The sequence below is a fragment of the Trematomus bernacchii genome, unplaced genomic scaffold, assembly GCF_902827165.1.
Source record: "Trematomus bernacchii unplaced genomic scaffold, fTreBer1.1, whole genome shotgun sequence".
Classification (NCBI taxonomy): domain Eukaryota; kingdom Metazoa; phylum Chordata; class Actinopteri; order Perciformes; family Nototheniidae; genus Trematomus; species Trematomus bernacchii.
In genome coordinates, this window is record NW_022987727.1 from 11377755 (window position 1) to 11389920 (window position 12166).

Sequence of the window (12166 nt, forward strand, 5' to 3'; positions counted from 1 at the left end):
TCCCGCTGCATCACAGCGGGAGGAGCTGCGTGTCTCCGTCCTGTCAGATTAGACTTCACTCGCGTTTATGTTCATATCGAGATAAAGATAAATAATCTGAATTCAGTGTGCAGTGTACTTTTGCGGGGGTGAGCAGCAGAGGTGGGGGGGAGGCGGGGCTATTGCGTCATCATTATCACAAAATGATCGTATAGAGGCTACCACACGGAGCCGTATGACCCCCCAGAGTGCTCCGTTCCCAGATCTATCCACCTTTGGACCCGTTGTCGTTTGCGGGGTCCGTTTCTATCGTTTAGTTACGGCCTCGTGTGGCAAAAAGGGCTATACGCAAGAGAAATATGCGGATACAACCCGTTTTCATCCTCGTGGGGCACCAGCCTAATTGACCGGGAACACCATGGGTGTTACAAAGTTGACTAAATCATCCAAAATTCAATGAAAGTGGTGATCCGCAATTCTATATGTTCAAATGTCTACTGTGAAGGATTAAAGTGTAAGGAGGCCGCTGTTCATGTCCTTTTGGACACGAGAGGCAATTTAATAAGCTGATAACATGCAAAAATGTTGTCAAAGTGCGTAATGGTGCTTCAAGCTAGAAGCATATGGGGCAAATTCTATGTAAGATGCTCCCTCATGGCTCCCTGTAGATCTGCTCATGGAACACAATTGAAATACACTGACAACCTTTTAATCATTCATCACTTTATTGAGTTCTTCTTCTTTCTTTTTTAACACCACATATACATTTGGACACAGTACATTTTGTGACATCATCAAACAGTGATCCAGAATAACAGGGTGTTTTAATCATAGAGGCAGAATCAATCAAAAAAGGATTCTCCTTTTATGTTTCCAATACTGAAACACAACAGAGGGGAGATTCGATAACGTACGCACATTTCAAATGCTTTTGGAGTCATTTTACACTTGCAAAAAACCTTAAACAATGGAACCTATATATGGTGTTGGATAGTCAAAGGGGGGCCAAAATGTGTGGATGAATGAGAGAAAGAGTTTTGATTGTGGCTCCAAAATGTAGCCATTGCATTCACAGTTTAAACCAGAGAAAGTCTCTCTGATATGGGGACCATTTTGGCTCTTGAGGCTAGGGCACAGTTTCCAGTTGAAGAGCAAGACAACCACAGCCCTGAGTGAGAAATTCTAACTTATTCCATTGAAGCCAAACCTGAGTTAGCTTGGCTCTAACTCTGCAGAAGCCCTGAGTTTTAGCCTGCCTTTCAGGCCATTTATCACATATGAAGGGGAATGTGTGTGTGTGTGTGTGTGTGTGTGTGTGTGTGTGTGTGTGTGTGTGTGTGTGTGTGTGTGTGTGTGTGTGTGTGTGTGTGTGTGTGTGTGTGTGTGTGTGTGTGTGTGTGTGTGTGTGTGTGTGTGTGTGTGTGTGTGTGTGTGTGTGTGTGTGTGTGTGTGTGGTGTGTGTGTGTGTGTGTGTGTGTGTGTGTGTGTGTGTGTGTGTGTGTGGTGTGTGTGTGTGTGTGTGTGTGTGTGTGTGTGTGTGTGTGTGTGTGTGTGTGTGTGCTTACGCTGCATTAAAGTATGACCGGCCCTACTGTCTAAAGTCTTTCCAACATCTTTGGGGGCCCAAAATGTTCAATATTAAATGAATAAATAGATAAATAATTATGAAATAAATCATTCAGACAACAAAAATGTGCCTACATTTATAAATAAAACAATCGTTTGGGAAATAATGATTGATAAATTGTTAAGACTTAATTCACTATAATAACATGTTATTTCGTCATCTGTGATGCGGTAGAGTTTTATGGCCAGGCGTCAGGGAAATAGGGAGAATAAAGTTTTAAAAGTAATTTAGGAATAATGTTAAAATGTTAGAATTAACTCCAAATTGTTCAGGATAAGGTCAAAATATTAAGAAAAAAGTTGAAATGTTGAGATTAAAGTTGAAATTTCAAAAAAAAAAGTCAGAATACCCTTTCATAAAAAAAGTGAATGGTAATGTTTTAAATAAAACTAAAATCTAGAGAATGGTGTTGACACCTTGAAATGAAACATGGAACTTTATTCTGGTTAGAAAATATACCGTGTGACTTTACTCTTAATATTTTGACAATGTCCTCTAAATGCAAAATATATCTCCATCCTCTTGCTTTTGCCCCTATGCCTGGCCCTAATACTGCTCTGTACATCTGTCTTTTTAGTCATGTCACTATTTATTTCATTTCACTTTTAAATGGTGTCTCTCTGAACCTAGATGAGGATGCTCGCGTGCTCCCCTAGCTAGTTAGCTGGCTAAGGAGGTAGCATTAAGCTAAGACTTAGACAATATCAAAATGACCGTCTGTTTTTACTGCATCTGTTTAAAACAGGGGCCTCTATTTGAAGCAGGGGCCTCTATTTTTAAAGTTTAGAGTTAAATTGGCATTGTTTTTGATCGAGCTAACAGGTTGCTAACTGGCTAAATGTGGTGTTCTCAATTAGCTATCTTAAAGGACAAATATTATCCCCATTTTCAGGCTGATACTTGTATTTTGGGTTTCTTCTTCTACATGTTCACATGCTAAAGTTTTCAAAAATATATATTTATATTTCCCCCGTCTAATACGCTTGATTTGTTAACCGGTCTTTTTAAGGCCCCCCCTAAAAAAGCCCATCCTGCTCTGATTGGTCAGTGTTTCCGAGTCTCATGTGCTTTCTGTGTCTCTGCATTGTAATTGCAGCCAGGGAATGACAGCTCGTTTAAAGGCACAGTTTTTAAAAGCGGGCTGTGTGCATTCCTCCATGGGTTGACTCTTCACAGTATTTTTGTGGCACCTGACCTATTTGAAAAATTAAAAAAAGACATGAAAACCCACATTTTTTACCATATGGGATATTTAAAAAGCAGGGAACATGCGATTGGTTGAAAGGTGGGAGGGTGGTGAATGCACTCTAAGTGACATAGATAAAAACATTCATAAAGAAAAATGTCATGAAATAAAACTTGACACGAAATCAAAGTGTTATCTGGAAAAATAAAACTACACTATTGGACATAAATAAACATAACTTTAATGGATAATATCCAATGAAATGATATTATCATAAAAATGAATGATGAGAAAAACACCTCAAAATAAGCAGTTGAGTTTAAACTATTTCTTCAAGTAATTCACAAATCTTTGTTTCCATCTTGTAACGTGTGCTTGATTTTATTTCATAACGTCTTAATTAATATTGAACACCTTGGGGTTCTTTTCAAGTGAAATAAATGTGAAGATTTGAAGGCACTCTGGCCCCGGATCAGTTTTCTTTTTTTAAATGAAGCAAACATCAGAGCTGCCACTAAGGGGCAGCCTAAAAATATTTTTTAAAGTATCATGGCAGCCACTCATAAAAGTCAGTCTGGTGATGTCACATCCCTGATTCCCCAAAAGGTACAAAAGCCTGGGGGACTCAAACAGACCCAAAGAAAATAAAAATACCAAAACCAGCTTTAAAACAGACACACAGTACAGTACAGTTACACGGCACCGAGACTAGTGGCACTATGAGATGGCAAATATTATACACGTGTCAAAAAAATAAATCAATATCTTCACTTAATGCATCAGCATAATCATCGTTAAACAACAAATCAACAATTCCACTCATCCTCTCCTTTCTTTTAGTCCACCGGTCTGAAAAGGGTCCTTCCTCTGAGGCCGAATCCAACTTTTTTGGCAGTGGGGGCAGCTTGAGGAACAGAGGAGGAGGAGGAGGAGGAGGGAGCAGTGGGGGGAAGGGTTGACGGCGGCAGGGTTGGCTGGCGAGACAGGAGCTCCTTGAACACCGAGTTCATCTGACGGCTGATCATTTCCTGAGAGAGCAGAAGAGGAGAAGCAAACAGCAGAGGAGGGAGACATGGAAGATAATGAACATCCCTGAAAACACCTCCCACTGAAAGATGCTATATAGATGCTGCGTTCAAGTACATCCATTTCAAATGCCCCTTCTCACACAATGATAGTCATTATCTTATTAAATTATCGTTTGTGTAACTTTAATATTTTAAAGGTGCTAGTTCAGATTCACAAAGTCACACAATAAGACTAAGACTAACAATAAAACTAACTAAATCATGGAGGTAGAGGTACAGTAGACCACCATCTCCCGTGTTCTGTGAGGTAAAATAACACTTTTAATCAATGATTCTGGTGGCTTTGACGATAGCTAAATTAGCTAAACTAAAGGTGGCTAAAAACCTTTTGGGGGCTAACTGTCAACTAAGTCATACATGAACTAGTAAGTAAGTACCACATACTACTACAAACTAATATTTAAATATATACATTTGCTTAAGCTACATTTAAACAACAGCTTCAATATGAAAATCAAAAGAGCCAAACTAACTTGTTAAACTCTTACTTTTAAACACCAAAGTGCAATCACATGTGTTGATCACAGGAAAGATCTCAGAACAGAAACAGTATAGGCTACTGATCCTTTGTTAGAAAGACTCATTAACAAAGTTAAAATAAATGATCGACTTGTTATGGAAAGAGCCATAAATGATATCCCTCCAATGTATCAACCACATTTGAAATCTTTTCTTGAGATGTCTAATGCCCTTGTTTTTTCATTCTAACCGTGACCCTAACCCTAGCTCCACTTTCCTGGCAATGCTCTAACCTGCCTTACTGAATTCATAGTACCATAGGCACAGGTGTAACGTATGAGCTGTATGAGTCCAGGATGGTCTACAAACCTTGTCCACTGGTGGTCTGTCTGCCTGAACAAATGGAGGTCTATCTGGTGCTCTGAAGCTGCCCTGTCTCACAGTGTCCAAAGTGTGTCTGCGCTCCTGAGACCTAAAAGACAAAAGGTAACACAGGTTGGACACAATATATATCCAAAGTATCCAAATTTGCTCTGAACGCAGTCATGATTTATGTTTCTACCACTATAAAGACCATTTCATATCATATCAGATCATGGCAATGGTCCAAATTCAATTCAAATACTCATTACAAACTCTTGGGAACTTTCCTGTAAATGTGGAATGATGAGTTTGGTTATGTCTGTGTGTGCGTTTCTTTGTTTGTCTGTCCCCGACTAAAACGTAGAAAAAGGCAATCAAGTTTTCACATAAATTAAAGAATGTTGAGATATCCCATGAAATTCTCGTACTCATAATTACGAGATAATAGCCTTGTTTGTATAGATAACATGGCAAACGGAACGCATTAAGCTTCCTTGGATATGATGCGTTGTTATTTTAAATATGGTATTATTGTGTATGGTTCTCTCTGTCATTTTCCTTATTGCTGAATGATATTATATACATGATATGTATCCCCTATATCTTGACATCATATCATATACCTTCATACAAGAGGCTTTAAATCACTATGAATTTGAGGGTTGAGTCCAGCACAGAGTACACACATCATACGTTACACACAAGGTGTCATTTCAGTCTTACACTGGCAGGTGTCGTGTGGCGGGAGAGGTTGGCTGCTTTCGATTGGGGCTCCCCTCACTTCCTCTCTGTCTCCCGGGCAATGAAGCACTGTCGCTGTTAACCCGCATCCTGTCGAGACAGCGAAACTTTATGAAACTATGTGGCGTTTGCATTCATGTGCGAGAGTTTGTTCCTGTTTGTAACTGTGTGCAATAATGTGAAAGTGAGTATATTTGATCGTGTGTGTGGTGTGGTGTGTGGTGTGTGTGTGTGTGTGTGTGTGTGTGTGTGTGTGTGTGTGTGTGTGTGTGTGTGTGTGTGTGTGTGTGTGTGTGTGTGTGTGTGTGTGTGTGTGTGTGTGTGTGTGTGTGTGTGTGTGTGTGTGTGTGTGTGTTGTGTGTGTGTGTGTGTGGTGTGTGTGTGTGTGTGTGTGTGTGTGTGTGTGTGTGTGTGTGTGTGTGTGTGTGTGTGCGTGCGTGCGTGTGTGTGCATTCGTTTTGCTGTCTACGTCTATTGTGTTTTTTTGGTGTGAAATAATATTGCATAGGGCTTTCAAGTATGTGTCGGTACATATCTGTGTGTGTGTGTATGTGTGTGTGTGTGTGTGTGTGTGTGTACCGAGTTGTGTTCTCCGTCTGTAGATCTTCTGCTGTCAGGTTTCCAGTGCTGCCTCCCCCTCCTCCCCCCTCCTCTCTTTTCCCTCGCTCTGACCTAAGAAATGAGAAAGAAAAAATAAGGATATATTAAGAATACATTTCACAAGTACAACTTTTTTTTTTAAAGAATAAAGGTGATAAAAAAGTGTGGGAGGCGGCAGAAGCAGGATTTATTTCAAATGTGAACACAGTTTTTGTGTGGAACATTTTTATAGAAATATATAGCAAAATGACAAAATAATGCCAACTCCTTATAATATAGTACAATGCAAAGCAACAGCCTCACATACACACATTCAAACTGTGTGATCTTTGTTAAGCATGTTTTATGTTATTTTAATTGATGGCAATTTTTCTTAAGTAAAACATCAAAAGCTGTTTCTGTTCATTGTTCCACACATTGTTTACACAACTACTGTAATTGTAACTGGATCTGCAGTTTAAGCACCAATACACACAATTGAAGAAAATAAAATGTGAGTGTTTATCCAGCGGTTCCAAAACAATTTGAAACCCTTTGTGTGTGTGTCATGAGGTCTGAGGTTCAGGACTTTCATTCAACGTAAATGTAGCTGCATTGATACGGAAGCCCTTAGAGACAAGTTTGTAAAAATGAAATTCCAGTGATCCATTTTCTATGTATATTTCTCTGATATAAAATCTTTTGCAAGGATAATCTTTAAAATGGTTCTTTACCAAAACATTAATCTGTGGAACTGCTTGTAAAAAAGCTTTTGGCATGGGAATTGTATTGTTGTCAGGATCATTGTTTTGTAATGCTCAATTGTGTTTTCCTCAAGATATGTTTTTGTGCCTCCATGCACTCTAAAACCAAAGTTCCATATATTGTGTGTTAGTGAGTTATGTAACATTCTGTCCTGTTTAAACAGCAGAAACATATCCTAAAGAAACGTAGAAAGAATATCCTGTTGTGTGTTTTTCCACCTGTTCTTAAAGCTCCCATGTCATGCTTTTCCGGTTATTACCCGTCCCCTTGTGTGTTATGAAGGTTTTTATGCTTGTAAACGGTGTGCAGAGTCAAAACCCTCAAAGTACACCCTGTAGCGAGTAAAACTCTAACACAGAAAATACCTCCCCAAAACGCCTCGTTGGAGATACGTCACTGCCCATTTGAGTCTTCCATTTAGTTCCGGGTACCGCCTGATGTCATGCGGTACCCGGAACGAAATGGACCAATCCCGAAGAGCTATGGCCACACCAGCAGCGTCGTGTTCCTCCTCCAGAGGTTCGAAGAACCGGCATTTCACAGACGAAAGCTTCCAAAACATTGCCCAGTTTGAGGCCGGATATGCACAGCTTGTTTGGACCGTTTGGAGCAGGGGAAGATCTGGGTATACAACCTGTAAGTTTGCATTGTTATTTGTGTATTTATCAAACAAGACTGTTTAAATGTGTAAACTGTGTTGGACTGCTAAGCCATTGACACAGTGCTAACTAAGTTGCTAGAGTTTCCATATATCAACTCTAATATCAGCAGATGGCCTTGCATACATGTATCTCATAGCAGGAGAATGTCTGCATTCACACACAAAATACCTATTGACAGTATACTCCGGGTGATTTGCCGGTCAGTCGCGAAACGTAATTACATTATAGCTGGCGTAGCGATCTAACACACGGAGCTAGAGCTAGTTTCGGTCAGAAAAACATTTTTGTGATGCTACGTTGCTAGCGTTTAAATATATCAACTACAATGTCAGCAGATGGCCTTACATGTTTGTCATGGCAGGAGAATGTCTGCAGTCACACACACGGAATACTCATACAGTATACTGTACTGTGATTTACCGTACATTGTGACCGTACATATACTGCATGTAGCTAACGAGGCTAGCTGTATGCTAGCGCAAAACAATGTATTCATGCAAGTTACATTGTATGACCGAACGTAGCAGAATACCCGTATACGATTGCAATTATAAACACGTTATTGCTAGCCTAATATGAACCACTAGCTTTTGTTCATAGTAGTTTTATTACACTGCATTATAGTTGCCTTTCCTCCAAGCTAACGTTCATATCGTGTTAGCTACCAAGGTAAACAAAGCTAGGTTAGCATATTAGCAGGCAAGCTGTTCATTACACAACTACTACTAACGAATCTAAAACAACTAAGTTTCTCTAATATTTTGTGATTTGCATTTGATTTCGTCCAGCCAGATCCTGGCGGACAATCCATGACGGGGAAGGGATTCTACTACTACTGAGGGTGCTAAAAGGCACCGCACCGACTGTGCGCAGGCAAGATGCGAGGAGGAGGAATGGATGATATACCGTGTATATATGTATATTTATGTTCATTTTGTACATTTCTAAAAATAAAGTTTAATGGAAATACTTAGTAGGCCTATCCTTTCTTCCCTGAATTCATATATAGCAAACCATGATTTGATTTCTCATCAAACAGTAGTAGTTTATAACGGGTAAAAATAACTTACTCTTTGTTATGAGAGTAGCTCGTAGGCCACAACGGAAAGGCAAGGAGACATACACGAGTTTACAAAACCACGGCACATTTATTGTAGTAAATGGAGAGACAGGTGGTCGAGGGGAGAGGGTCGCTCAGTTCGTCCTTCTGCAGCCGCTTTGGAGAGAGACTCCGGGCCGCTGGGATTAATAGCACCGGCTACGGAGGTGTCCGTGATCGCACTGATTACCCTCTTCAGCTCCACCCCACCGTAAGACAAAGGCCCTGAGGCCGTCACACTCTTCTATAACAACAGTTAAAAATATATATGTATATAAAATATACCGCTGTACCGACGCCATGATAAGACTGATGTTACGCTGAGAGCAGCCGGGAAAAGCACTGACATGGGCGCAGCCTCTCTGGTGGTTGACTAATCAGAACGAGTGGCCGAGCTGACCAATCGGAGCACACTAGGCTCACAGGGAGGGGGGGGCAAGAGCTCCAACGAGTCGTTTAGTGGAGAAAGTGAATACTGCTGAATACACATGCTTGACAGAGATGCTGTATGCGAAACCAATGTGAGTTTGGAAAATTGCACAGTATAAATCTATTTTAGTATACCTCAACAATGTAATTATGATCAGTGGAAATGGCCATGACATGGGCCCTTTAAGTCAAACACAGTAGAGAAAACGTCTTTATCAGTTTTATGGTTCAACAGATTTTTCTCACTGGCCTCTTAGGGCTTCCATACTTTACAATACAGTGCCTGATAAACTCAACTGACTGCAGTCCTGGAGGCTTCTACAATACATTGTTGGCGCTAAGACTCAAATAAATGTCTCAAACTGGGAACGATGCCTACAGGATCCCTTCCAATATCCACTCCTGTCATAATAAAGAACATCGTTCTGGCTATGGATGGAGTTGTTGCCTGAATGGTTCTGATGTGGAAATGTCACTCACCCATCCAACACACTGATGTACTTGTGAGGGATGAGACCCTTAACCCCTCCCACTTCGCCTCTCCACCAATCACAGGAGGCCTTGCTCTGCAGGATGATCAGCTCTCCCTGCTTGAAGGACAGCTCTGCCGGAGATCTTGCTGCGTAGTCAAACATCGCCACTGCCTCCCATTCTGTACACACAAATACAGTTACGACTCATTTTCGCACATTCTATATATTTTATTAATCTTATAAAGTGTGTGTTTCCAAAATGTGTGTGTGTGCTGTTTACTGTAAGTCCTCACCTTCTTCACTTGGCAGATGCTCAGTCTCCCCGTCTCCCTCTTCTGTGATTGGTTCGCTGCAGACAGAAAGAAAAAAGGAAGTCGGTGGTCACGCATTGTTCCTCTTTACACAGACCAACTGAAATACCACAGCAATCCTCACTTCTATAATCCTATTTCACATAATACTCATACTGCTACAAGATTGAGCAAATGACCCTCAGAAAGTATATTATATCACTGATTCATGCAGAAAACAGAAAATGTTAGTCAATTATCCAAAAGCTGACTTTAGGGTGTAAGAGGTTGCCATGGACACTGTCGATAGGGCCGAGGCTCTTGTTCAGTTTTACTAAGCAATCAGCTTAATAGTATTAATCTGTTTTCACACAAAGAATTGCCAGCTGCACAGAAATTCCTTTGGCATGGCATAATATTCAGTTCGGAGAGGATGAGCCATGAAAGGGGGGCTAAGGGGCAAGCTGCTCTTCATGCTTGGAAGTCAGACAGAGTCTTAAACTCTAACATTAGCAACAGATCCCAGGGGAGGCTGGGGAGAGGATATTAAGTTTAAACACGCCTACTGGAAGTCAATGTAATCACATGTTCAAGTTAAATAAGTTCCCTATTAAACCATATTCGTACGGAATGCCGAAAGTGACAAAATGTTGAGAATCATCAAAAGGTTCTTCTCAAGCCAGTAAAATGGGTACAAATGATAAAATACTAGTTAGATAGTTAAAACAAGGTGTAATAGGAAATACAATGCTTTATACTTTCCCTTTGAGCTTAAAACTTGGTAAAAAAGCCCTTTTTTTTCTCCTTTGCCACTATGAGATGCTAAATTCATACGCTAATAATACAATTAGTTTGCAATCTTAAATGCTAAGCTTTAAACAAAATGTATTCACTATAAAATAATAGTTTCAATAGTTGCTGAAATTCATGAATACTTAGCATTAGCTAGCTAATATTATTACTAGCATTAATTTGACAGCTAAAATGCTAAGCTTTATACAACATTTATCTTTTAGCCTCCATTTTATTTATTTGAAAAATAAATATTGATTGTTAATGTATTTAATTTATATTGGACTCATTCTTAATTTACTACAATTTGTCGGTTTTGGGGCTCCAATTACATATTGACTCCCTCCTACATATCACCAGTGATTGCTGGTCTCTCACCAGTACTCCTGCTCCAGAGTCATGTGCTTCTCGTAGACGGGGCCCGGCAGTTCTGATTGGCCGGGATAGATGATGTCATGTTCGAGGATCATGGTTTTGACGAGATCATTGATCTGTGGCTGCCTAGCAACAGCATCATCAGAATCCAATCCCCTCAGCAGGCTCGGCCCGAAACACACGGCCAGGTTATAGGGCTGCATCATGTTCTCATCGCTGTACTGAGACACACTGGGAACACACATGCACTTATTATGAATGAAGTACTTCTTATTATTACGTTTTAGAGTAATAGAAGTGATAGAATATTGCACACTGGGTTACGTGAGCTTACTGATTGAGGAAAGCGAAAAGGTAGCGCATCACGACGAGGAGAGGTCGTGGGAACGTGGAGATAATCGCTTTAATCTGGGTCGCTCTCTCCGTCACCCCCTCGATTTCTGATCATGACAGACAAGAGAGAGGAAAGAATTAAACTAATATGACAAGTTTTGATAGTTGCGGTTACAGTTTCCCCATGCCTGCAGCAGTTAGGAACTGCACCACATGCATAAATGACTCAGAATTCAAACTTGATGAAATGTTGTGACTAGTACTTAAACTGCTGAGGTGCGGTGGCTAGGTTGATTGAGTACGCCACTTACAGGAGATCCGAGTGTTTAAGGGAAGTAAACAACGTGTAGGCGGGTTCACGACCCTGATAAGCTGTGCTTTAAATGTGACACAGAGTTTCTGTTTGGCAAACACAATTTGGCCTACAGGAATAACAAGGTCACAGCAGCAGCATCAACATGCACCAGTAGAAAGAGTGGAGGATGCACTGCCTGGAATCAACAGTACAACAGTATACGTAACAGAAAATGGTCATACTTTGTGAGGGGAGCATCAGCACAGTGGCAACCACTGTGTAATGCTACTACGCTGCAAAAAGCTCAATCAAATGAATCGCTGCAACATAAACTTCCAACGGTTTATGTCTCAAATGTTTTTTATCTAAAGTCCTAAGAAATCCAATTGTTGGAAAGTGTAGAAAACATTGAAATCTTTGATGTCACTTTTTCCTAGTTAAAAAAAATCTATTTATGCATGTACTCTTATATATCACACAAAATGTTTGCTACTGTTTCCAATCTGTGTTTTACATGTGACAAAGTTGGATGCATAAGTGCAAAATTAAAATACTTATACGTAATATATGTTTTATTGCAATATTTTGTTATACTTTTCTATTATCATTTCCTTAGAACTTATTTTTAATA

The 12166-nt window shown here is 40.1% G+C and overlaps 1 protein-coding gene across 2 annotated transcripts in view; it reads right to left on the reverse strand.

Annotated features, from left to right (window-relative positions):
- Positions 1–1467: 1467 nt before the first annotated feature.
- The window catches only part of arhgap4b (Rho GTPase activating protein 4b), a 45483-nt gene continuing 34784 nt past the window's right edge, over positions 1468–12166 (reverse strand). For both annotated transcript variants that reach the window (XM_034145128.1, XM_034145127.1), the window contains exons 17-24: positions 11242–11347; positions 10911–11138; positions 9744–9799; positions 9458–9629; positions 6023–6115; positions 5426–5533; positions 4709–4811; positions 1468–3820 (exon numbers count right to left, since the gene is read on the reverse strand). In XM_034145128.1, the coding sequence (XP_034001019.1) occupies positions 3629–3820; positions 4709–4811; positions 5426–5533; positions 6023–6115; positions 9458–9629; positions 9744–9799; positions 10911–11138; positions 11242–11347 (1058 nt within the window). In that variant the 3' untranslated portion in view covers positions 1468–3628. The remainder of the gene's footprint in view (positions 3821–4708; positions 4812–5425; positions 5534–6022; positions 6116–9457; positions 9630–9743; positions 9800–10910; positions 11139–11241; positions 11348–12166) is intronic.